At 47.2% G+C, this 27,092-nt stretch overlaps 1 protein-coding gene and 1 long non-coding RNA gene across 4 annotated transcripts in view; one reads left to right on the top strand and one right to left on the bottom strand.

The window, feature by feature from the left end:
• Nucleotides 1-26,799, top strand: part of STK10 (serine/threonine kinase 10) — a 120,775-nt gene extending 93,976 nt beyond the window's left edge. Inside the window, 9 exon segments of the mRNA XM_049648697.1 lie at nucleotides 3,558-3,718; nucleotides 4,137-4,316; nucleotides 8,389-8,481; nucleotides 11,299-11,428; nucleotides 13,209-13,333; nucleotides 14,578-14,766; nucleotides 15,330-15,455; nucleotides 17,910-18,023; nucleotides 24,995-26,799. Coding sequence (XP_049504654.1) covers nucleotides 3,558-3,718; nucleotides 4,137-4,316; nucleotides 8,389-8,481; nucleotides 11,299-11,428; nucleotides 13,209-13,333; nucleotides 14,578-14,766; nucleotides 15,330-15,455; nucleotides 17,910-18,023; nucleotides 24,995-25,132 — 1,256 coding nt within the window. The 3' untranslated portion in view covers nucleotides 25,133-26,799.
• LOC125935004 (uncharacterized) overlaps nucleotides 14,760-27,092 on the bottom strand; it is a 59,416-nt gene continuing 47,083 nt past the window's right edge. For 2 of the 3 annotated variants that reach the window (XR_007461593.1, XR_007461591.1), the window contains exons 2-4: nucleotides 23,543-23,700; nucleotides 17,885-18,089; nucleotides 16,455-16,873 (exon numbers count right to left, since the gene is read on the bottom strand). This is a non-coding gene — a long non-coding RNA (uncharacterized LOC125935004). Of the gene's footprint in view, nucleotides 15,091-16,454; nucleotides 16,874-17,884; nucleotides 18,090-23,542; nucleotides 23,701-27,092 lie in introns of those variants that run through there. The other variant, XR_007461592.1, reaches the window with a different exon arrangement.

Raw genomic sequence — 27,092 nt, forward strand, 5'->3', positions numbered from 1 at the left:
AGATAATCCCCAGTAGTGGTACATGCCGTGAGGGAAGTAGTGGGTGATAGGACAGTAAGCCCTGGGCTGGCGGAGGCTTCTCTGTATGTGGGAAACAACCTGAGTGGAGTGGCTGGGGGAGCACAGAGGGGCCTGCGAGGCTAAGGCCCAAGCAGTGACTGTTGGGGCTTATTTAGGGAGCTGAGATGACAGGGCTGGAGTGTGGAATGTGAGGGCAGAGGTCACGTGGGCCTGTGGGCCAGGGTGGAGGAGTGTTGATTCTGTCCCAGGCACAGCCAGAATGGAACAGCTGGAGAGTAACTGGCTCTCCTGTCCCTTTTGAAAGATGGCTCTGGCTGCTGTCTGAGTGTGGGCTGTAGAGGGGCAAGGTGGACTTAGGGTGACAGGGAGACCCCGTCCAGGACAGTTGGGTTGTAGGCTTGGGCTGGGGCAGTGACCGAGAAGAGGGAAGAAGTGGTCAGTTCAACATGCATTTTGCAGGCAACAGCACTGAGACTGGTGAGGCGGGGAGAGTGTGAGGCACAGCTGTCTGCTGTGAACCATTTCTGCACTTTGGAGGTGCTCAGGCCCCCTAACAGCCTTCCACGGGGAGACCCTATTCCCCCCATTTTGTAAATGACAAAACAGTGTTTTTTGGCAGGTAAGTACTTGCCCCGGTTCACTCAGGTGCGAAGGTAGAGCTGAGATTCTAACTAGACCCACGTGAAGATTCTACCAGGCTTCCACTGGACTGGAAGCTTCCTGGGGCTGCCAGGGAGAGGCTTAGCTCCCCCTGGAGCTCCCTTGGGGCCAGGCCTTTGCAGGGCAAATTCATGATTAGTTTGGAAAACATTTCTAGAATGTCAGACACATTGATACTTATAAAAAGCACAAGCATTCCAAAGCCAAATGGAAGCGGTTTTGGATGCTCTGGGGTACTTCCCCCTCTAGGGACCACAGAGATGAAATGCTGCCTTTTCATTAGTGGTGTTTCTGCATGAATACACATACACGTGTACACACACACACACACACACACACACACACACACACAGTCGTCCTCATCATGTGGGCTGGGGAAGCTCAGGCAGGGGGTGGGAGGATGGTTGCTTTTGGAGGATGACACCACCTTCCATTTTCACAGTCACCTGGGAGGCAACCTGTCTCCTAAGTGTCAGACCTCACTGGCTGAGTTTCCTTTCCATCATCTCCGGTTTGGGCTTCTGGGTTGACATTCTAGATCCACCATACCCCATCTAGAATGGATGCCCTCTGGCCCTGGCCGGCTGTGTGCTGCTCAGGTTTGAAAGGTGAGACTTCGCAGAGGTTGAGAAGCTTTTCTTATTTGCCTGTCATGGTCCAGAGGGCTGAGTGTTCCGAATATCGAATACCACCCCCCCACCCCCAGCCTTGCTCTGCAGGGGTGCGGAAGGCTCTCATTGTTTCCTGGCTGGCAGTCCCCGCCTCCTTCCCCTCCCCTCTTGTCCCTGTAATACCTGGATTCGAGGATTTCCAGAGGATTGGGTCACACACAGGCTTTTGAACCATGTGATCAGATATTCACTCTCCCAGTTTGAGGCTTCTAGGTCAGAGTTTTTCCTGTTTTTCCCTAAGATTGCCAGTGCCAATGCCCGCCTTCTTAAGAATCAGCCTGTCTCTTGTCCTGCCTTCCCTTGTGAGAACTCAGGTGGGGCAGGGAGGTAATGTTAGAACCTGGCTGCCCACCTTCTTTTGTATGCCTTTGCTCTTTGGTCAGGTGTTCTCTGAGTCAGTTTCTCTGGAGTCAGGATTTCTATTTCTTCATTAACACTCTCAACCCTATCACTGCCCCAAGAGCAGAGGCTCCGATGGAAGCTTCCTTATGTGGCTGTTTTGCCTCTTCTTTCTCATGCTCACTCCAGCAGCTCCCAGTTAGTTTGTTAGTAACAAACTTACCACGTTTTACCTCTTAGTTACCATGTTGGCATTATCTGCGGTAGACATTATCTGCACATTTTACAGATGACAGAACAGGGGCCTAGAGTTTGAGTGACTGACTGAAGGCGCCCAGCAGAAAGTCAGCAGAGCTACGATTCAAACAAGGTCCCTCCTGAGGGGCCACCAGGGCCACCTGATCCATAGTCAGGAGGTCCAAGTTCCTTCTGCATCATTTTCTTTTTTCTTTTATTATTTTTTAAATGTTTATTTATTTTTGAGAGAGAGACAGACCACAAGTGGGAGAGGGCAGAGACAGAGGGAGACACAGAATCTAAAGCAGTATCCAGGCTCTGAGCTGTCAGCACAGAGCCTGACGCAGGGCTCGAACCCACGAACTGTGAGATCATGACCTGAGCCGAAGTCAGAAGCTTAACTGACTGAGCCACTCAGGAGCCCCATCATTTTCTTTTCTGATAACATAAATGATATATACCAGTCTTTAATGGATTTGTCCAGAAACACAATTAACGCTTTGAAGTTTATCCTGCAATTATTTTTTTCTGTGAATAAACACATGTACACATCACCAACAATGTGATATAAAATTAAGGTCTATTATGTGATTTAGGTCAGGTTTTTATTGTATTATATTTTGAATAGGTAATATCATGGTTCAAAATTCAAAAAAACAACAAAAAAGGAGAGGGGTAAACTGTGAAAAATCTCCCTCCCTTTTCTGCCAGCAACCAGTTCCCCTATCTGTGTTAATATTTTTTGTAAAACTTGATTTTTTTCTATGGATGTGTATACAAAATTAACATCATATGGATACCAGATGCATACATTTTAATTTATTTAATTAGACATAGATAATGGACATTTAAGTCATTTCAAATTTTGTGCTATTCTAAATAATTTTGTTATGGATATCCTTATTCAGTTGTGCTGTGCATCTATAAATATTTCTTTAGAATTAGTATCTAGAAATGGAAATACTATGTTAAAAGGCGTGAACTTATTACCAAACTGTCTGCCAGAAATGTACCAATTTATACTTATGAGCAGGTTGTGAAAGTATCAACTTCCCCTATAGTCTAGCCTTTTTAATGAAAACAGAATTTTTAATTTGCATTTCATATCCATATTAGGTAAATTTAAATTTTTTTGTTTTTGTTTTTTGGTTCATGTCTACTTATGTTTTGTGTCCCTTTTTAAATTAAAAAACATTTTTTTAAATGTCTATCCATTTTTGAGAGGGGAGGGCGGGGGGAGGGACAGAGAGAGAGAGAGAGAGAGAGAGAGAGAGAGAGAGGAGACCAGAATCCGAAGCAGGCTCCAGGCTCCGAGCTGTCAGCACAGAGCCTGACACAGGGCTCAAACCCACGAACCACGAGATCATGACCTGAGCCAAAGTTGGGTGTTCAACCGATTGAGCCACCCAGGCGCCCCTTGTGTGCCTTTTTAAAAGTAGGCTGCTCCTGTTTTTCTTATTGATTTGCAAGGACTCTTTATATGTTAAGATTATTAATGTTCTGTCAATAAATGTCAAATTAAGCCTGAGTTCTAGTCCTGCCTCTGCCCCCAGACTTCTGTGATGCCGTTCCACACTCCAGCCTTCAGTGTCTCTGGCTATGAATTATGCGCCCTCTGAGGCGGGCCACTTTCTGACTGACATGTCCGCATCCTTTAACCCTTCAGGCGCCAGGAGCTCCGAGAGCTTCGGCTGCTCCAGAAAGAAGAACACCGGAACCAGACCCAGCTGAGCAGCAAGCATGAGCTGCAGCTGGAGCAGATGCATAAGCGTTTTGAACAAGAAATCAACGTGAGTGTGAGGACAGATGGGTCCCTGGAGGGCTTCTTGCCTCCATGTTTTCTTTAGGGGCAGGAGACAGCCCGGTTCCTTTGGTTTCTTGGTCTCCTGGGCCACTGACTCATAAACACAGGATCTCACGAAGGTCACAGAGCTCCTCTGAGTCACAGAGGAGGACCTCTAGAGGGAGACCGACCTTTGCCGAGCACCACGCAAGAACTCTGCAAGGCAGATGGTCTGGCCTCCCTTTTGTACAGAGGCAGCAGAGACTCCGGTTAAGTGACTCGCCCCGGGTCGTACAGCAGAGAGGTGCAGAGCTGGGATTCGGGCCCCGGGCTGAAGATAAACTCTGGGCTCTCCCCATCTTGCATCCCATCTTCCTCACGGGTATAAAGAGGCTTTGCTCAGTTTCTCCTTCTGCTCCTTCCAGGCCAAGAAGAAGTTCTTTGACACGGAGCTGGAGAACCTGGAACGCCAGCAGAAGCAGCAGGTGGAGAAGATGGAGCAGGACCATGCCGTGCGCCGCCGGGAGGAGGCCAGGCGGATCCGCCTGGAGCAGGATCGGGACTATGCCAAGTTCCAGGAGCAGCTCAAACTGATGAAGAAGGAGGTGAATATGTGCCGGGCGGAGGCCAGGGGCTCTAGGACGCAAGTGATCGAAACCGCAGCTCAGTCCCGCTTCAGCAACAGAGGAGAGGAGACTCTGGGGAGCTCATGTGTCTGAAAAGCTCACGTCCATGTGTCGGGATTCGTGTACTCCAGCTGCGTCACGAGGAGCTACTTCTCTGTCATTTGGGCTCTCCTTTCCTGTGTTGACTTGGCTCCCAGGCAGCTTCCTGTATGTAGTCCCAGCTCAGCAACCCCAGCTGAAAGAGAGTAGGGGAGGAGGAAGGGCTGGCAGCCCAGGGGGATCTGAGATGCTTTCACCAGAGCAGGGGAACAGGTGCCGGGTGGCAAACACAATATGTCTTCTGTGCCCTGCCCTCTCTTCTCCCAAAACAACAGTCCCCTAGTTGGGACCCATGTGGCTCTTCTCTTTTCTCTCCCAGCTGAACAGGTGGGGGGGGGGGGGGTAGGTGACAAAGAGGTAGATGGTCCCGAGACAAGGGGAGGGAGGTGAGTCTCCTAGCCTGCCCTGGGGAAGGGCATCTGGGTCCCAAATAACAGCTCACACCTCCCTCTGTGGAGCCTGGGACATACTTACTGGGCCATTCCCAGTCTTCAGACAAAGACTTCACCCTTCTAAGGGTGGTCCGTGGTGCTGCAGGCTTCAGAGCCCAGCTCCCAGACTGCAGTCTGTGGGGGTGACATTTGTATCCAAGGGGCCTCAGGCAGCTGCAGGGGCTGGGCTGGAGCTGGAGCACAAAACTTAAGCGGGGGCGCCAAAAACCTTGGTAATCAAGACAAATAATATTGTAGCGTAGTGTTTTAACATCAAAATTATTCCAGAAAAGTCATGATGAACAGACTGTTGGCTATTTAAAGTCAGGATTCAACAGGGCCAGGTTTAGGGTAAGGCGGTGAGAATGAGTCCTACAAGTATAGGGTGGATCCTGTCTGTATTTACAATTTTGATATTATGTTCGTGGCGTGAATTTTGATTTTTAAATTTTTATTTATTTTTTAAAAAATCTTTATTTTTGAGAGAGAGTGAGAGCACATGCGCACGCAGGGGAGAGACGATCCGAAGCCGGCTCTGCGTTGACAGTAGATAGCCCGATGCAGGGCTTGAACTCATGAACCGTGAGATCATGATCTGAGCCAAAGTCAGATATTTAACTAACTGAGCCACCCAGGAGCCCCTGAATTTTGATTTTTTTTTTTTTAATGTAGTTTTATCTTCATTACTGAGATTTTTGGTATTCCTTTTTATGCCCGCGGTGAGTGCCTCACTGGCCTTACCCTGGTCCTGGCTCTCTTCTGGGGTACAGTGCTGACACTAAGCATACCCCCCAGCTCCAGGGCAAGTGCAGGGAGCACAGTCTTGGGAGTCAGGTCTGGTTCTGAGTCGTGGCTCTGGATCACTAACTATTGAGCTTTGGGCAAGTGATCTCCTATCAAAATGAGAGCTATTCAGCACCTGTTTTATTGACTGTCTACATGTATGGCCCTGTGCTAGGTGCTGGGGGTACTGAGCAGAATAGATAGGGACTCTACCCTCAAGAAGCTGTTAATTGCCATGGAATCCAGAAGTTTTTGGCCATTTCTGATATTCATTAAAAATTTTATTTTTGAGAGGGAGAGAGAGAACACAAGGGAGGAGGGAGGGGCAGAGGGGGGGTGGAGAGAGAGAGAGAGAGAGCGAGCGAGCGAATGCTAAGTAGGCTCCATGCTCAGTATGGAGTCCAACATGGTGCTTGATCCCATGACCCTGGGATCATGACCTAAGCCAAAACCAAGAGTCAGACGCTTAACCAACTGAGCCATCCAGGCGCCCCTGCTGTGCATTTTCCATTCCAGTCTCTTTCTCCCCAAAACACAAATATTAGACCTTTGGTATTTTCCTGTAAGTCCCTAAACCCTTAGTTTTCATAATTTTTATTAGTCTTCAAATTCACGGGCTCTTCTGCCGCCTCCACTCCTCCCTGGGTCCATCCAGTGCTTTCTGTGTTTACTGTTAGATGCTGTATTGTTTGGTCCTAAGCTTTCTAATTGTCTCTGTTTTAGAGTTTGTATTTCTCTGTGGCAACATTCTCCCTCTCCATTAATCTCAAATATGTTTACCTTTACCTGACAGAGTGTGGTTATAATAGCTGCTTTATAGTTTTTGTCTGATAATTCCAGCGTCTGTGCCATCTTGGAATTGGTATGTGATGATTTTTTTTTCTTTGCAAATGGGTCACATTTCCTGATTCTTTGTACGTAGAGTAATTTTGGATCGTATCATTGACATTTTGAATGTTCTAGTCTGTGGACTCTGGGTCCTGTTACAGTCTGGAGAGTGTTGACATTTTTGTTTTAGCAGGCAGTTGATCTTGTTAGGTTCAGACCACAGGTTCTGTCCTGTCTTCTGTGGGTGGTGGCTCTGATCGTAGTAGAGTTTTCAAAGCCCCTGCTGTACTGCTTTGGGTCTGTCTTGCTCCTGCTCGGCACGGGTGAACTTGAGACATGCGTGGGGTCACGCACAGAATTAGGGTTTCCCTCCTGCTGTCTTCTCTCTGGGATTCTTCCCACACTCTCTGACCCGCACAGGCCCCTCTTCCTGGTTCTCTGGCCAGAAACATGAAGTTTCTTACAGAGTCTTAGTTACCTTTCCCATTGCACTGCTGTGCAAGTCTGAGAGTGGTGCAAAGCCAGGACAGCAAAAGGGGAGAAAAAAAAAAAAAAAAACAAAACTAGGAAACTCGCTCCTGTGCTGGCCCCTCCTACAAGTTTTGACTCTTCTGATAGTCATCTGCTTTTGTTTACTTTCCAGAGTCCTCAGGTAGTTGTTTTTTGTATTTTATCCAGGGTTTTTCATTGTGATCGGCAGGACAGGGAGGCTGTTTTGGCTTACGCTGACCATGCCAGAAGAACTCCCCTGGAATGTTCTTTTGATCAGGACAGTATTTTTCCACCAGCTGCTCCTAAGAGCCTTCCATCAGTGAGTTTGGAGTGGTGTTTCAGGCACCTGTAGAGGTGTGGGTTCCTCAGAACTGTCTGAGGAACTCTGGGTGCCTTGGAGAGAAATGTCATGAATCTCTTCTCCCTCTTCTGTTATAAAAGACAGAAACTGGGGGCACCTGGCTGGCTCATTCAGTAGAGTGTGCAGCTCTTGATCTCAGGGTTGTGAGATAGAACCCCACATTTGGTGTAGAGATTACTTACCAAAAACAAAACAAAACAAAAAAAAAGAAACCCATTTCCAGCTGGCTTGAGAACACTTACTGGCCCTGATCGGGAGGGCAGAAGTATCACCAGGAACCCTTCTTTTTCATGTTTTGGCATTGCTTCCCTGCATCCATCTTTGTCTCTGGCGGGCCCTTCCAGGGTGGCCCACCATGGCCTACATCCTAGTTTAGCAACCCCGGAGGACAGAGATCTGCTTTCCTCAATAGTTCCAGCACACATCCTAAAGCTCTCACTGGCCCAGCAAGGTGTCTGAACCAATCCCTGAGGCCAGGGCATGGAACATGTTGACCGACAGCCTGCATCATATGTGTGCCTGGCCTAGAGCCAGATGGAGGTGGCGGGGGGGGGGGGGGGGGGGGGGGGGGGCGGTAATCAGCACCACCTGAACTTCAGGAACGGAGATGTCACCCTTGAGGGGTGAGAAATATCTTAGATCATTATAAGGGTTTAACAGATTGACAGTTTGTGGGATTAATATTTCTTGGGGGTGGGTGATTAGGAAGAAAATGTCTACAGAGGTTTCTGGGGGCACAGTATGAAGAAAGGTTGACAAAGTCTGCCCTCAAGGAAGGGGAGGTGATGCTCTCAGAAGGCCGCAGGATGTCAAGCAGCAAAAGCAGGACCTCTTCGCTCTGGGGGAGTCTGAAACCCAAGCCAGCAGCAGACAGGAGTAGGCCAGAGAGGACTACCTGTCAGGGGCTTGGTGGAGAGTGGGGTGGGGGGCCAGTGTCTAGAAAGCTGCGCCTCGCCTTTGGCCTCCCTGGCCCAGGAGTTCTGGTGTTGTAGTCTTTCTTTCTAGGAAGTGTGAGGAGGGACGCTGACCCAGCCGCTGTCTTCTGTTTCTGGTACAGGTGAAGAACGAGGTGGAGAGGCTTCCGAGGCAGCAGCGGAAGGAGAGCATGAAGCAGAAAATGGAGGAGCACGCACAGAAGAAGCAGCTTCTCGTGAGTCCTTGCCCTCGGTCAGCGAGTCCCAGGTTGGAGGACCCGAGTGATGACCAGGTTCCTCCTCTGTCTCAAGTCCAGCCTATTTTGTTGGCACCTCCCTCATGCAGACTTCCTTGATTGCTCTAGCTCCAGGTAGAAGTGAGCTCCCTGTCTCTGGACACCCCAGCCCTTTATATCCGTGTCTTAGGATTGTTTGTAGGCCATGTCTCCTTGAATAACCCAGTACATCCACCTGCCCACTTGGCACCTTTTAGAATCTTAAGACAAACCCACGACCTCCCAGACCTGGTCCTGTTCTTGTATTCTGGGGGGGCACTGTCCTTCATCCTGCTGTCAGGCCAGAAACGTTGTTATTTCTGACTGTTCCTTTCCTTCCAACCCTTTATCACCTCCTGAAGCATGGATTTTGTTTTTTTGTTTTTAAGCTCCAAACTGTCTCTGGATCTGCTAACTTTGTCAATATCTCTGTGACTTCATAGCGATTGTCATCTTTTGCCTGGACTACTGCAGTAGCCTCCCAGCTAGTCTCCCTGCTTCCTCTCTTGCTCTCCTGCAATTTTCTCTCCCACCAGCCAGTGTAATCAACATGAACTCCAGATCTCATCATGTCACCCTCCCCCTATAGCCTTGTGTCCTGAAAACCTTCAGGGGCTCCCATTTTGTGTATAAGATAAGACCAGCCTCCTCATGTGCTTACAAGGCCCTGTCTGTCTGGCCCCTGCTAGCCTCTCCCCGCTCCACTCGATCCTCCCAGCCCCAGCCTCACTGGCCTTCTCCTTAGCCCTTGTCGGACCATGTGCTTGTTTTTCTCCCACTGGGGTGTCTGTACATTTTGCTGCCTCTGCCCCCAAATGTATAGAAAATTAGAGTCTACACTTAAAATGCTTTTGTATATTACCCAGTTTAGCATTCATGGCTTATCAGGGTAGGTGCTATTTGTTTTTCCCTTTACAGAGAAAGAAAGCAAGGCTTAGAGAGGTGACTTTGTAGAGTTAATGGTATGGGGCAAGGCTTGAAACTCAGTCTGACTCCAGACTTCATGTTCTCTCCAGGACACCATCATACTTTCCTACAACCTGTCCTTTGGTGCTGTGATCAGAAAAAAAAAATGCAGGGCTGGGGAGGGTGGGGGAGATAGGCCCCGACCCCACACAGGGAGAGCATATTGGACCTTTAAGGGGGCCATTCTCGCAAGGGCATCAAGAGCCTCAAAAATGTACACATTATTGGCCTGGGTTTTTTTGCTTCTAGAGACTAATCCTAAGGATTAATCATCACAGAAGTTCACAAATATTTAGCTACCAGAGTATGAAGACATACTCCCATCTAAAATAGAGACAACTTGGGGCACCCGGGGGGGCTCTGTCAGTTAAGCATCCAACTCTTGATTTTGGCTCAGGTCACGATCTCACAATTCATGAGTTTGAGCACCACATCAGGGTCTGTGTGGCCAGCACAGAGCCTAATTGGGATTCCTCTCTCACTCTCTTCTCTGCCTCTTCCTCTCTCTCTCTCTCTCTCTCTCTCTGCAAATAAATACATAAACATAAAAAAAAAAAATAGAGACAACTTGGAAACAAATGATTAGGTATTGGGTGAATAAGGTTAGGGTATACCTACCTGTGCCATGAAATGTTTTCAGCCATCAAAACTCATTTGATAGAAGATTACATTATCACTAAAGGTATTTTTAATTTTTAAAAATTATACTAAGATAAGGCGTAACGAATTTAGCGCCTTAACCGTTTTTAAGCATACAGTTCAGTAGTATTAGGTACATTCACACTGTTGTGCAAACCATCACCACTGTCCGTGTCCAGAACAGTTTATCTTGCAAAACTGAAACTCTACCCATTAGATAATAACACCCCATGCCCTTCCCCCAGTCCCTGGCAACCACTATTCTACTCTCTGCCTCCACAAATCTGACTTCCTGTAAGTGGGATCATATGGTATTTGTCCTTTTGTGTCTGATTTACTTGACATGTCTTTGAGATTCATCCATGTTGTGGCATATGTGGGAATTTTCAGGGCGGAGTAAGATTCCATTGTGCATATATGCCACATTTTGTTTATCCACTCCTCTGTCTGTAGGCACTTGAGTGTTTCCATCCCGTGGCTGTTGTGAATAATGCTGTTATGAACATGGGTGTACAAATCTCTAAGTCCTTTTAAATAATTTGTGAAATACAGATGCAAACATGTTTGTATAGATACACCAAAACCAGCTGCTGCTCCTGGGTGATAGGATTAGTGGGGATTTCTAGTTTCTGCTTACGTGTTCCCTAAAATTTTTAAATTTTAATTTTTTAAATCTGACTATGGAAAATTAAAAACATAGGCAGAAATAGGTATATTAGGAACCCCCACATACCTGTCACCTGTTACCTGGTCTCAGTAATTAGGAGCTCATGTCTACTCACTCCCCCACCCTTCAGGGTTATTTCGAATCACATCCCACGTATCATATCCTTTCACCTGTCAGTGTCTTAGTATGCATCTGTAAAAGAACCCACAATACTATAAAGTCACCTAAGAATTTAAATATTTATCGGTAACTGCTTCATGACATCCCATTTGCAGTTGAGTCATTAGTTACATTTCCATTTGTCTCATAAATGTTTTTTTTTAATCTGTTGTTTGAATCAGGGTCCATATGAAGCGCATATGCCACAGTTGGTGGACGTGTCTCTAAGTCTCAGGTTTCCCCTGCATATGTTTTCTTTGCCGATCACGACGACTCCTCTGTAGTAAAAGTAGACGTTGAGGTGCTGGAACCGGTGCTAAAGGTCTGTCCTCCTCTCTCCCGCCCAGGACCGGGACTTCCTGGCCAAGCAGAAGGAGGACCTGGAACTGGCGATGAAGAAGATCACTGCGGACAACAGGCGGGAGATCTGTGACAAGGAGCGCGAGTGTCTCACCAGGAAGCAGGAACTCCTTCGAGGTGGCTGCCAGAGAGTGGGCTGTGCTAGGAACTGCTAGGTTCTTCTCCATCCTAAAACCGAACAGCATCCTTCAGGGCGACACATGGGGAAAGCCTCCACTGCAGTCAGGACTGAGGCATAGAGCCGACATTATTTGACCTCTTTCCTGAGGTTGAGGAAGGAAGAAAGCCAGCAAGCCACGTAGAGTGGGTAGAAACTACAGGGTGGTGGGGAAAGTATCGTGCCCCTTATGACGTCCATCACATGTGGAGTGACGGCTGTGCCAGGCTGTGTGCCAGTTTTCATGGCTCTCTCTCCTTGCCTCTTCACCTTAACCTGACAAGTCGTCTTTGTAGACGAGGAAACAAAGGCTTGCGGAGCCACTGTGCTTGGGCCGGGGTTGCTCGGCTAATGCGTGGTAGAATGAGCCTTGAACGTGGATCTCCTCTTGAAGCCGAGTTCCTGACTGCTCTGGTGTGCTGGTGCTCTGACGGGTTTGTGGGCTGGCAAGTCCTTCGAGCCCAAGACCTTCCAGAGACACTAGTGCGGGCCACTCCCGGAGGGAGGAGGGCAGAGGAACTCTAGGGTACAGAGAGAGGGCTTCTGTATCTGGATGGGGTCACTAGCAGGGGAGGTTCTGGGGTAGAGTTCTGAAGGGCAGCAGGGCTTAGGGTCTTTCTTTAGCCCCTTAGGTTTATCTTCTCTATGCCTAGCGGATGTTGGGTGCAGTTTTGTGTGGCGTGCCAAGCAGGTGGGCTCTGAATGGCCAAAATTCTGCTGTTTGAGCTACACTTGAAACAGTTGGATGGGAGAAGTTCAGAGTTTGGCACCCGTGGGCTTCTGAGAGTCGACAGTCCAGCCTGCGGTAAAGATGTAAACAACATAGGGCCGGTGTACAGGTGCCGTCTCTGGCTTACTTACACAGCAGGTGCTGCGGCCAGGGCTGTGATGGCCGGTGCAGGCAAGCCTTGTAAACCCCTCAGTACTTGGTGTGGGGCAGCAAAACGGGGTCCTTGATGTTCTGACATTCTGAAGAGCCACCGCGGTTTCAGGAAAGCCCTCATTTTCTTTTTTGGTCCCATGATGCCAGTAGGAACCACCCTCCTTGTGGGACAGCGCTTCCGACTTTGATAGGAAGCCAAATCACTGTTCTGATGTACTGTGTGGGTAGTTACCAGTTTTCATAGATCAGGAACGCAATGAAATGAAATGAACATTCATGTGGGTTGAGCACCACCCGCTCCGTGTCTTACAGGGCATGAAGTCTTCATCTGACGCCAGCTCCGTGCCTGTGGCTGAGCAGAAGGTCAATTAATAGACTTCCAGTGATAAAATGCCAGATGCTGTGTCTTAATAATAATGTATACATAAGGGATGTACAGTGGCCAAGGAGGGTCTCGTCCATTCTTCAAAGGAGTAAATAGTGACAGGAGGCTGTTCCTGTCTTCTTCATGGGGTTTCGTGAGCCCTTCCCACTGGCCCATTAGGAAGGCAGCAGTGCACTGTGAGCTGAACATAATGGTCTCCCAAGACCATTTCTGCCTCCACGGAATGGTTGCACACGTTTGGTAGAGGTGGAAGTGGAGGCCTGGAGAGGATTTGTTACCCGTCCCAAACCCCAGTGAAAGAGCTGGGTTCTAGTCTCAGTCTCTGGTTTCTCTGGTTCCTCTGGTTCCTGGCTCCATTCGCTTCTCGGTGTACCAGGCTCCTGGGAGCTAACAGCTGATGCAGGAGAGGGCAGGGCAGCGCTCAGTGGCACTCTAGCCATTAGCATCTCACCAGGCCTCATGTCGTCCACAGACCGGGAGGCAGCCCTGTGGGAAATGGAGGAGCATCACCTACAGGAGAGGCACCAGCTGGTGAAGCAGCAGCTCAAAGACCAGTACTTCCTCCAGAGGCATGAGCTGGTGCGCAAGCACGAGAAGGTGAGGTCCCAACTTGGGCGGGGCATGGGGCTGCCACCAGAAGCTCTGGGAGGGCCAAGTGGGGCACCACTTGAGTACCATCTGTGCTCCCAAGAGGAGGCAGGCGTTGGTCATGATAAGGCCCTGGGAGATTCTGTGAGATGTCCTTCCTCCGATGAAAGGGCCAGGAATGGGGGAAGCCCTGCAGGGAAGCAGATGGCAGCTCCCTCACTGACTTAGACACCTTAGTGTGTGCCTTTCACTTTTTTCCTCTTCTCCGTGACCTTTCCATTTCCCCCTAATCTCTCTCTTTCGCATGCATTCCCTTGGAATACTTTTAAGTCTCAACTTAAACACCACCTCTGCCAGGAAGCCTTCCTTACCTCCCTCAGACCAGGCAAGGGCCCCTGCTCTGTGTGGCCAGAGCACTCTTACTTCTATGTAATTGTCTTGATTTGGTCCCCTTAGTGGGAGCAGGGACAAACTGAGATCTGGAAGCACAATTAGTGGATAATTACAATTCCTAATCTAAATGCAATGATGGACAAACAGCTTTGGGCTGTGGCGGCTCTGAATAAGGGTGCTCAGCCTGGCTTGGAAGTCAGGGGAGGCTCCCTGGAGGAGGTGATACCCATGCCAAGTTTTGAAATACAAATAGGTGTTAGGTGAAGGAAAAACTCAAATTTATCATGACTTTTAAAAGTATGAATTGGGGGCGCCTGGGTGGCGCAGTCGGTTAAGCGTCCGACTTCAGCCAGGTCACGATCTCGCGGTCCGTGAGTTCGAGCCCCGCGTCGGGCTCTGGGCTGATGGCTCGGAGCCTGGAGCCTGTTTCCGATTCTGTGTCTCCCTCTCTCTCTGCCCCTCCCCCGTTCATGCTCTGTCTCTCTCTGTCCCAAAAATAAATAAAAAAAAAACGTTGAAAAAAAAAAAATAAAAAAAAAAAAAAAAGTATGAATTGACATCTGCCATCAGTAGTGTACGTCTTGCTTTGAGGTATTAGCTTTAATGACATGCCAACCATTGATTAGATGCAAAGGCATTTAGAAGGTAAAAATCCAAAGCGTTACTAACAAAAAGCAACATTTTCTGTTCTCACTTAAAAAATTAACAGTAGAGGTAAAATGATGCCAGACTTGCTCTGCTGAGCATTCAGGGCCACGTGTGTCCTGGGCTCCCGAGCGGAGGGTGGCAGCCTTTGGCCTCTGATCACACCCCCGGCCCAGAGCACACCTGACCTCAGCCCCGGCTGGCTGTGCCCCCAGGAGCGGGAGCAGATGCAACGCTACAACCAGCGCATGGTGGAGCAGCTGAAGGTGCGGCAGCAGCAGGAGAAAGCACGGCTGCCCAAGATTCAGAGGAGTGAGGGCAAGACGCGCATGGCCATGTACAAGAAGAGCCTCCACATCAATGGCGCAGGCAGCGCCTCTGAGCAGCGCGAGAAGATCAAGCAGGTGGGGGCTCTGTGCGTGTACCGCAGTGGGGACAGATGCCAGTTTGGTGGGGCCGAAATACAGGCTGCAGTACGGGGTCTTGGAAGGGGGGTGTCGGTCACAGCCTGGAAGCCTCACAAGCCCCACGGCGAACGTCCCTCCGGCAGACAGAGGGGGAGGCTTGGTGTTGCTTTCTCATGCACGGTTCCCTTTCACACTGTGGTGCTTCGATCCTGCGGCTTCCTCTGCTGGTAAACCCCTTCTTCTCATCCACCAAGACCCCACTTGCATGTCACCCATTCGTCTTGGGGACATGGCGCTGGTGGCCCTGGGCTCCCGTGATTCCTGTGTGGTAACGCACATTGTCTTAGCACGTGGCACAGCACAACGTTGTGTCCCCACCAGCCTGGGTCTCCGCTCAGGAAGAGAGCATGGCCTGAATGGTGTAGGGCACTAGGGCTGTGCACAAACCAGCCCCTCTGACAGGGCTTTCTGGAATGGGGTGGGGGTAGGGGCCCCCCCCACCCCCCTGCCACCAGCCAGGCCTGTGACCCTCTGAGGCACCCACCCTCCCTCTGTTCCAGTTCTCCCAGCAAGAGGAGAAAAGGCAGAAGTCGGAGCGGCTACAGCAGCAGCAAAAACATGAGAACCAGATGCGGGACATGGTGGCACAGTGTGACAGCAACATGAGCGAGCTGCAGCAGCTGCAGGTACAGGCCTCCCCGCCCCCCTTCTCGCATCGCCTCTCTTCCTGGGACCACAGACTCTACGGTAGGGAAGGACTCTCGTCAGACAAGCCCGGGCTAAAACGGTTCAATCCTGCCGTGTCATGCTGGCCAGATCCATCGTCTTCCAAGCCATAGTTCCTGCATCCGTAAAATGGGGATGGGGTGGGGGTGAGCATTCCTGTTTGGTAGGACTGAGCTGAAAGTGCCGCGCCTGGGGCCTGGCAGCAGCCTGTGCTGGGCTTCTGGTTCATCACTGTGTCTTGGGACAAGGTGTCCAAGTTACTCCAATACCAAAACCGGACATTACAAGTAAGGAAGATGGCAAACAATGCCTCAACGAGATATTATTAGCAAATCGACTTCAACAATGTATAGAAAGAATTATACACCATGACCAAGTAGGCTTTATCCCAGGCTGGCTCAACATTCAAAAATCAGTGCAATCCGCAACATAACAGGCTAAAGAAAAATCACATGATCACAGCAACAGACGCAGAAAAAGCATTTGACAAAACCCAGCACTCATTCACAACAACACTCTCAGTAAAAACAGGAGTAGAGAGGAACTTCCCTAACTTGATAAAACCTACAGCTGATATCATCCTTAACGGTGAGAAGCACAAAGCTTTCCCACTGAGATCAGGGAAGGCTGTCTTAGGTGTTGCCAGCCTCTTGGTGACCCCCTTCCCTCGGGAGATCCTGGCCTCTTCCAGTTTCCTGACTCCTGAGCTTGTCCCTGCCTGAAGGGCGCCACCCCAGGAGCTGGTACTTGGAGCCTCCTTGCAGCCGAGCAAGGCATTGTCATGCCTGAGGGATGGGCAGACTCAAACCCCTGTGACTTCAGGAAATTGCTCAGGCTTTTGCACCCATTTGGCAATTTCTGGAGACGCAAGGAGGCGTGGAGGAAACGTGACAGGCATTGGAGCCTGTCAGGTAGGGACTCTGTCATTTGTCACTGTAAATTTTAGCCAACTCCCTCAGCTTCTGCATCTGCTCACGGGGTGACTGGGAGGATTAACTGAGAGAACCCACAGAAAGTGCCAGGAGCCCAGCTTCTGGCAGGTCAAAGGTATTCCGTGCTGTAGTATTATTTCTAACTAAACAGATTTCTAAACTCTCGGGAGCCTTGAGTTGAAATCCAAAATGAAAATCCCCCCAAGGTGTCCCACTCTTCCAACCCCAAACGATTGAGGTATCTGGAGGGAGACCCTTTCCTCTTGCTTTATAAATGCCTTATAAACCACAAGATTGATTCTCTGTGAGGATCAACAGGGACTTATCACTTTTGCCTTGCGAGAAATTCCAGGTAAATTTTGTGAGGCAGATGACTTACCTCAGAGAATAATAAAGTTGGGAGTGTCTCTGTCAGGTCCATGTCCTCATCTTTACACAAATCTCTCCTGAGGAAATGATACATAATACAGAAAATTACATATATAATTTATATAAATATTTATACATACAGATTATCTGAGCTCTGACTGCCATAACAAAATACCAGTCTGGCAGCTTAAACAACAGTTTCGTTTCTCATAATTTTGGAACCTGGAAATCTAAAATCAGGTTGTCGTTGTGGTTGGGTTCTGGCTCGCGCAGAGCCCTCTTCAGATCCTCTGTCCCCTTCCCTTTCTGCCCCATTCATGCTCTCTCTCAAAAATGAATAAACATTAAAAAAGAAATAAATGTAATTATCTCCTAAAGGTCCCACCTCCAAATACCACCACATTGGGGGTTAGGGCTTCAACATATGAACCTTGGGGGGACACAATTCAGTCCATAGCACAAATGGTTAATACAATGCTATTTAACATAGTGAAAATTAAAAGAAACCTAAGTGACCAAAAATGGAGGAATATTTAAGTAGATTTGATGAATCTATGCTGTGGGATACTCTGTAGGCATTAAAATTTTCATTAAAAACAATGAAAAATGTTAATTCTTTAGAAGTTAATTAATGTTTACATTATAATGTTAAGGGTGGTGGGAAAGCAGGTTTCAGAATTGTATATAGAGGGTGAGCTAAACAACATTTAGGACAGAGGCTGCCAGAAAATCACATTTTTGCAGTGGCTGCCTCTAGTGGTGGGATTAGGACACATTTTTATTTATTATTAATAGTTTTACTGTTTTGTTAAAATGACATATATGTTCATGTTGAAAAATTCAAACAATGCAAAATAGCACAAAGAAGTAAAGTGCAAATTACTGCAGATCCCACTACACAATAAGAACTATTAACATGAATATTCTGAAATGTTCCTCCGAGCATCTCTTGGTATGTATTTATATGCATAGAGTTTCCTATAAATTACAACCAAAGAGAAGAAATAATAATAATTCTGGTGCCGTCACTGGCTACAGCATGAGGTATGTTTCAGCCTTCTGCACCTCTGCCTTCTAAGTTTTCTTACCTGTTCTGCCTGGAATTTGTTCCAGAATGAAAAGTGTCACCTCCTGGTAGAACATGAAACCCAGAAGCTGAAGGCCCTAGATGAGAGCCATAATCAGAACCTGAAGGAATGGCGGGACAAGCTTCGGCCACGCAAAAAGGTAACCACGTCTGGGCTCGTGGGCTCAATAGTAGGCTTTTCTCCATGTTGAGCCACAGGCGTCTGCCTAGGATGTGAATATAGATAAGATACAGATTTACTTTAGGAAGTTGGTTCATATGATTGTGGAGGGCTAGTAAGTCTGAAGTCTGCAGGGCAGGTTGTAGGCTGGAGATCCAGGAAAGAGTTGATGTTGCAGTTTTGAGGCCCACCCGTGTTAGGGAGGGTAATCTGCTTTACTCAAAGTCTACTGAGTTAAATTTTAATCACATCTAAAAATTCCTTCACAGTGACATCTTGATGGGTGTTTGACCAAACAACTGGGTACCGTGTCTTGCCAGGTTGACACATAAAATTAACCATCACAGGGCCTCAGTGTGGTCATTTGTAAAGTGGAGATGTGAATATTGTACCGTGTGATGCAAAAAAGTCATCAGCCTGTAGTACAGACCAAGGACATACTCATTTCCTTCCGCCCCTAAGCTCTCTGAGGAGAGAGCTGCCTTAATTACCCTTGATCACATGTCTTGAAACCCTGAGGTTTGTTCTGCCATCATACATCAGCTCTGCTCGCTTTCACTGTGGTCTGGACAAGAGGCAGCTGCCCACCTCAGCTAAGTAATGGCCTTGGAAGTCCTTGAATTGAGGCTTCCCTAACCTGTGCTAATGGAGCTTTATGGCTGGCAGCTGGCCAGGGTCCTGGACCTTCCTGGCAGCGGGCCCATGTTCGTCATTTTCTGTAATCATGGCCTGTTGGGCCTTTTGATACTCGACACTCAAATCAATAATGCTCCTGCTGACATCGGTTGACTCTGGTATCAGGAAACAAACGTTCACCTGGTTCTCTTACCTGGTGGTTCTATACCCTTGGCACATCCTGAGAGTTTGAAGATGAATGGTCATTTTGCCTCCAGCAACTGCCTCCTATTTCAGGGGCACCTGGGTTTGGGGGAGGTACTGTGGTGTATGTCTGGGGAGCTGGCATTGGATTTTGCCTCTGGGGGCTGCTGTTTCACAGAGTTCTTTGTAGAATTGTCTGTCATTAGCTACCTGGGTTACTGCTGGAACACTTAACCAGAGGTGATAGAAATGTTCTTTCACACTCGTGTTACAGTCAGTAATCTTGAGCTATACAGGGGAAGAGAGATGACTGTACACTGTGGAATATTTTTAGAAAACTTCAGACTTACTTCTTTCAAGTAAGTATAGAATATCTGGTAGCATCCATAAAGTGTTGCTTGGGTCACGACTGACACAGAATGTGGCCTCAGACCAGTCCTCCCTTCGCAACCTTTGCTTTTTAGGACTGTAAAATGTAGATAGAACATTTCTTCCCTTAAAGCATGTGTTAGTAAACTATTGTCCATGGGCAAATCTGGCCTACCATCTGTATTTGTAAATAAAATTTTATTGGAACACAGCCATGCTCATTCATTTACACATTGTCAGTGGCCGAGTTTGAAGTACAACGGCAGTTTGAGTAGTTGTGACAGAGACTTCACAGCCTGCAAAGCTGAAAATATTTATAATCTGGCCCTTTACAGAAAAAAGATTAGACTCCTGCCTTAGGTTATATACATGAATATATATGGTAGGTAGAAGAGAGTAGTGCTTAAGAGCACAGGTTTTGGATGAAGTCCTGGCTCCCCTATTACTAGCTATGAAACGCGGGGCAAGTTACTAAAGCTCTCTGTTCAAAAAGTGGTAGCCGTTATAATTAAATTGTTATTCTTTAGCAGAGGTCACAGACTGATTATCCATGGGCTGAAATTGGTGTACAGGCATTAGGTTTGGCCAACATATAGAAATTTCAAAATTTTTTGGAAGTTGCCAACCTTTAAGTACAGGCATACTTTGTTTTATGGCGCTTCACAGATAATTGCATTTTTTTTTTCTCCCAAGTTTGTGGCAGCCCATGGTGAGTAAATCTACCAGTGTCCTTTTTCCAACAGCATTTGCTCACTCCATGTCTCTGTGTGTCTCTTTTGATAATTCTTGCAATATTTTAAACCTTTTCATTTTGTTATGGTAATCTGTGATCAGTGATCTTTGATGTTACTGTCATAATTGTTTTGTGACCACAAAAGATGGTGAACTGACATCAGGCACAGCAACATTTTCCTAGCTATGTCTTCTAAGGCAAGGGAAGCAAAAGCAAAAATAAACTATTGAGGCTACTCCAAACTCCACAAAGTTTTTTGCATAACGAATGAAGGAAACTGTCAACAAGATGAAAAGGCAACCTACTGAATGGGAAAAAAATGTTTGCAAATGATGTATCCAATAGGGGGTTGATATCCAAAATACATAAGGAACTTAATACCAATAATCTGATTAAAAATGGACAGTTTTCCAAAGACCTATATTTGACCAACCATACATGAAGAGATGCTCAACATCACCAATCCTCAGGGAGCTACAAATCAAAACCACAGATATTACCTTATACCTATCAGAAGGGCTAGGTATCAAAAAGAGCAGAAATTAACAAGTGTTGGCAGGGATGCAGAGGAAAAAGAACTTTTGTGCACTGTTGGTGGGAATGTAAATCTGTGCAGCCACTATGGGAAACAGTATGGAGGGTCCTTAAAAAATTAAAAACAGAGGGGCGCCTGGGTGGCTCAGTCGATTGAGCGTCTGACTTTGACTCAGGTCATGATCTCGCGGTTCGTGGGTTCCAGCCCCACGTCAGGCTCTGTGCTGACAGCTCGGAGCCTGGAGCCTGCTTCCAATCCTGTGTCTCCCTCTCTCTGCCCCTCCCCACTCATGCTCTGTTTCTCTCTCTGTCAAAAATAAATAAACTTTAAAATATATACATATTTTAAAAAATTAGAAGTACCATATGATCCAGTAATTCCACTACTGGATATTTGGAAAACAAAACAAAAACATTAATTTGAAAAGCTATATGCACTCCTGTTTACTGCAGCATTATATATAATGGCCAAGATAGGGAAGTAACCCAAGTGTCCATCACTAGATAGATGACTGCATATATAACACATACACACACACAATGGAGTATTAGTCCTAAAAAAACAAGATTTTGCCATTTTGGACAACATGGATGGATCTAGAGGGTATTATGCTAAGTGAAATAAGCCAGACACAGAAAGACAAGTGCCATATGTTTCATTTATATGTGGAATCTAAACAAAGCAAACAAAAAGCAGGAACAAAACCCATGAATACAGAGAACTGATAGGAGGGGATGGGATAAAAATTACAGCGTTGGGAATATAGTCAACGGTAACAGCATTATATGGTGACAGATGGCAGCTACCCTTGTGAGCCCAGCATAGTGTACAGAGTTGTCACATCACTATCTTGTACACCTCACACTAACGTTGTGTGTCAACTATACTTCAACAGAAACAATAAAAAATGCATTTTATGGGGAAAAAAGATGGTGAACTGTTGTGTATTCTGACTATTCCACTGACTGACCATTCCTCCAGCTCTCTTCCTTTCTGCTCAGGCCTCATTCCATGAGACACGGTATTAGTGAAATTAATGAGGCCAGTGAATAACCCTACAGTGGCCTCGAAGTGGTCAAGTGAGAGGAAGGGTTGCATGTCTCTCGCTTTAAATCAAAAGCTAGACATGATCAAGCTTAGTGAGGAAGGCACGCTGAGACTTGAGATACTGTCCTTTCCCAACAAACAGCTACAGTCGAGTTGTGAATGCAAAGGAGAATTTTTTAATTAAAAGTACTACTTCAATGGATACATGAATGATAAGAAAGCTAAACAGCCTTACTGCTGAAAGGGAGAAGATTTTTATGATCTAGGTAAGATCAAACCAGCCACGAATTCCCTTAAGCTAGGCCTAATCCAGAGCAAGGCCCTAACCTGTCTTCGGTGCTATGAAGGCTGAGGTGAGAAAGCTGCAGAATAAAAGTCTGAAGCTAGTAGAGGTTGGTTCATGAGGCTTAACGAAAGACGCCGTCTCCAGAACGTGAAAGTGCAAGGTGAAGCAGCTAGTGTTGACGTAGAAGCTGCAGCACGTTATCCAGGAGATGCAGCGAAGGGAATTCGTGAAGTTGGCTACACTAGACAACAGATTTCAATATAGATGAAACAGCCTTATGTCAGGAGAAGACTTTAGAGCTGGAGAGGAACAGTCCATGCTGGGCTTTAGAGCTTCAAAGGACAGGCTGATTCTCTCTTGTCAGGGGCTAGTGCGGCTATTGACTTCAAGTGGAAGCCAGTGCTCATTTGCCGTTCTGAAAATCATAGGGCCTTTTAGAATTATGCTCTATCCTGCCTGTGTTGTATAAATGGAACGGCAAAGCCTCGATGATAGCACATCTGTTTACGACATGGTTTACTGAGTATTTCAAACCCGCTGTTGATATCTTCTGCTCATTGGCAGTGTGCCTGGTCACCCAACAGCTCTGATGGAGATGTACAACAAGATTATTATTTTTTTAAAAAAGATGAATGTTGTTTTCATGCTTGGTAACACAATATCTATTCTGCAGCCCGTGGTCAAGGAGTAGTTTTGACTTTCCAGTGTCATTATTTAAGAAATACAATTTCGTGAGGCTATAGCTGCCATAGGTAGTGATTCCTCTCATGGATCTGGGCAAAGTAAGCTAAAAACCTTCTGGAAAGGATTCACCATTCTAGATGCCATTAAGTACATTCGTGATTCATGGAAGAGGTCAAAATATCAACATGAACAGGGCTTTGGAGGAAGTGGGTGACTTTGAGGGGTTCAGGACTTCAGTGGAGACAGTAACTGTGATGTGGTGGAAATGGCAAGAGAGAAGTGGAGCCTGAAGATGTGGTGGGCTTGCTATCGTCTCAGGATAAAACTTGAACAGAAGGAGGAACTGCTGATGATGGATGAGCAAAGAAAACGGTTTCTGGAGGTGACATCTACTCCTGGTGAAGACTGTTGAAATGCCAGGAAAGGATTTAGAATATCTCATGAAGTTAGTTGATAAGGCAGAGGCAGGGTTTGAGAGGACTGACTCAAGTTTTGGAAGAAGTTCTACTGTGGGTAAAATGCTGTCAAACAGCATCACAGGCTACAGAGAAATTGTGAAAGGAAGGGTCCATCAATGTGGCAAACTTCATCATTGTCTTATTTTAAGGAATTGTATGTGAACTATACCTCAGTAGTAAAAATTAAGAAATAACTACATTTACCCTGGTGAGCACAGCATAATGTACAAAACTGTCGTCACTATGTTGCACACCCAAAACATAACATTACATGTCAATAATAAAAAAATTGCCACAGCCACACCGTCAGCAGTCACCTCGTTCAATCAGCAGCCATCAACACTGAGGCAAGACACTCCACGAGCAAAAACGTCATGAACTGCTGAAAGCTCAGATGACGTTTAGCACTTTTTAGCAATAAAGTATGTGCTAATTATGGTACATACATTTTTTTTAGACACGGCTATTGCACACTCAGACCACAGTGTACTATAAACATAACTTTTTATAAACAACTTTCATATGCATTAGGAAATCAGAAAATTCATTCGTGTATCATGATACTTACTTTATTGCAGTAGTCTGGTACCAAACCCACAGTATCTCCGAGGGAATGCCTGTGTAAGGGAATTTTTCATAAGAATCTGGGTTTCCAGTTTCTTTTGTGAATCCAGGAGCTCTGGCCACACTGGGCTCATTGTACCACGTGACAGACATCAGCTGGAGCTGAAAAGAAACCGTCTTCAGACACAGTGTGTGCTCTTCACCTCACCGCAGTCCTCCTCACTCCCTGTTGCCTCACACCCAGCTCTCTTTCTTCATTCAGTTCATCTGGCTGGCTCCCATAGGCACTGGATTTCATAACATATTACAAGAGCTTACACAGTACCACTTTTATCTTGCTTATATATAATGTTTGCTTACCACAAACACTTTTAACACTAATATATCCGGGGGCACCTGGGTGGCTCAGTCAGTTAAACGTCCAACTTCATCTCGGGCCATGATCTCATGGCTCGTGAGTTTGAGCCCCATATTGGGCTCTCTGCTGTCAGCACAGAGCCTGCTTCAGATCCTCTGTCCCCACCTCTCTCTCCACCCCCCCTCCCCTGCTGCTTCTCTCTCTCTCTCTCTCAAAATAAAAATTAAAACTTAAAAAATGTATTTTTTTTAAGATTAAAAAAATGTTTAATGTTTATTCATATTTTAAGAGACAGAGCAGAGCATAAGTGGGGGAGGGGCAGAGAGAGAGGGAGACACAGAATCTGAAACAGGCTCCAGGCTCTGAGCTGTCAGCACAGAGCCTGACGCGGGGCTCAAACTCACAGACCGTGAGATCATGACCTGAGCTGAAGTCGGATGCTCAACCCACTGAGCCACCCAGGCGCCCCTAAAAAACATAATTAAAAAAATGCTAATACATCTGGCAAAGGAGAACTTCAACCAAGACACTAGACACTTGCTCTGAGTTACCAAATGGGCTTTTACAACACAGAGAACCCGTCGTACTGCAGGTTTTCAGAATCACAGTGTCAGGGGATGGTGGGAAGGCACATGATTTTTTGAAGACAACTCCCTAGGTGATTTCTGTGGGGCAGTATCCTCATTAGGAACACAATGTACTTGGACATTCTGGCCCTGTCCTCCCACCTGCCCCCAATCACCCACTGTTAAATCTGTCCATTTTCTACCTTGGGTCTTTCTCCATTCGATTGTTTTCCTGCCAGGAGACTGGCATCTACCGCCCCCCCCCCCAACCCCATTGAGATGGCATTTCACCAAACCGTGGCCCTTGATCCACAACAAAATCCTGCATGGTTGTGACAGAAGGAAGCTAGAGGTGGTACCTGTCTTCTGGGTGATGCACTCTGGGAAAGGAAAGATGGAAGACCGAGTTACCCATGCAGCAAAGGCTTGTTGGGAGGGAAGGGAAATTTCTAGAGGAGGCCACTTTGGTCGGGGTCCTGTGTTTGGGAGATCCATGCCAATGGCATCTGACTGCGCCCTCTCTCTGTCCTAGGCTCTGGAAGAAGATCTGAACCAGAAGAAGCGAGAGCAGGAGATGTTCTTCAAACTGAATGAGGAGACAGAATGCCTGAACCCTACCACCCCAAACAAGGCCACCAAGTTCTTCCCCTATAGCTCTGTGGATGCTTAACAGCCACCTGGGGCTGTGGCTGGCAGGTTGGCGGGCCTCCAAGGCCCTCCCATTCTCTGTGAACAAGTAACTCAGGACCCCCCCCCCCCTTCCCTCTTGCTTCCAGGCCAACTCGCATCTAGCCCCTTGCCTTGTGCTACCCCAGCTATGCCCAACAGACCCACCCCAGTGTTCCTTAATTCTCGCTCACTCATGGAGGGCGAGGTTTTATTATGTGTTGCCTGATCCTAATGTATGTCCCCTCTGAGCCCCACATCCCTTCAAGGTGTCAGTGATTTGGGCTGCTAGTGGGGTCACGGCCCGGGAGGAATGGTGTTCTGCAGCCTTGAGGCCCTCCTGCTTGCCAAAACGTCAGTTTTGCTATCTGTGGGCACAAAGCGCTACCATCAGTCACCATGAGTTTGTCCATATTGTGATTCTTGGTGTGGTGTCAGACAAGAACACGGCTCCTAACAGCCATTTCAGTTCCTAGCAAAGCCCGTCCTGCTGCCAGCTGCTCAGGGGGTGCCCTCATTCTTCCAGTAGCCCCCAATTTGCTTCCCTCTTGAGACAAGGCTGTGTCTACAATAGTGGGCTGGAGGAGAGCCTGAATCATTCATTCTGCTGGCCTTGGGTGTTTCTTGCCATCTTGTGTCCCTCTGCCTGCACACACATACGTACACAAGGCTTGGCGCCGTGGCATTACCCAGGCTTGCCTCTGCTCTGGGCCTCTTGTGCCAGGTGGGTTGAAACATACTCATTGCCTGAGCCTGTGCCACTGAGCATGTTTAGGTGGAGCCATTGGTTTGAAGGGTGCTGGGTACTGGCACAAGATGGTATATAGGCTGAACTGCCGGTCTGTGATTCCCTTTGGCGCCTACACTGGATGCTGTGTTCAGGGATAAATTCCTCACCACACAAGACTTTCACAGCCTAGGCTGTTCCCGTCTCATCCTTGCCCATCCTGTCTGCAGGCTGTTTCCCTCTGCCCCTCCTAGCAGGAGTCTGGCCTCATACTTGAGACAGAGGCTGGTAGTCGCTGGGATTTCTGTTCAGGAAGAAAAAACATCAGGGAGAAATGCAATGCTTCCTGTCCCCAGCAACAGAGCAGATGCAAAGCTGCTTCTTCTCAGATGGAATCCTGGGCCTTCGGGTTATTCAGCTGGCCACCCACAGATTCTGATCCCACAGGCTGCAGGATGTAGATAAAAAGTAATGCTCAAACAGGCATTCAGTTTATCTACAAAGAAAGGTTTTTTCACTTTGATTTCTAACTTGAAACAAATATAAACAAATGGCTTCTATAGGACGATAACCTGCTTTAAATAAACAAAACAGAAAACTGAAGGCGAGTTTGAGGAATCATGGATGACGTGTTAAGTCTGGGTACTGTTTTGTCATGATGGAGTGGCTGACATCCCAGGAGGACTTTTTCCTTCTTCACTCCTACACGTTAAGGTTTGACACTTTGTCCTACAGCAATTCTCTGCAAGTTTCTTGGCACTGGTTGTAACTGGATCTTGGAGAGGGAGGGTTGCCATTCAGTAAGAAGGGACTTAGGGTTCCCAAGGCTTACATATGCAGTGAAGATGCTCTGCGGGCTGTGGGAACGCAGTGGTCCTCTTAAGTTGGTGAACATTTGAGCTTGCCTGCTTCAGTATTTGACCCAGATGCAGCAGTTTTCTGGTCTCACACAGATGAGACCAGTGAAACAATTGTCCCCTTTTATTCTTTTTGTGCACAGGTGCTGGGAAAATGTGACCTAGCAGCAGTGTAATTACAGAACACTGTCCGAGTTCCACCAGCAAATGGTCAGGCAGGGCTGATTTGGGTTTTGTTTACACTATTGCCTGGGGTGTGAGAAGGGGCATTTACATGAAATGACGGTTTCGTGGTTCCGACGAAAGTCTTTGATCATTCCCCTATCTGGCTTCTCATTCACATTTGAATCTTATTCAAGAGTTGCTGCTTTCCTGTTCAG

Source organism: Panthera uncia, assembly GCF_023721935.1.
Source record: "Panthera uncia isolate 11264 chromosome A1 unlocalized genomic scaffold, Puncia_PCG_1.0 HiC_scaffold_17, whole genome shotgun sequence".
Lineage (NCBI taxonomy): Eukaryota > Metazoa > Chordata > Mammalia > Carnivora > Felidae > Panthera > Panthera uncia.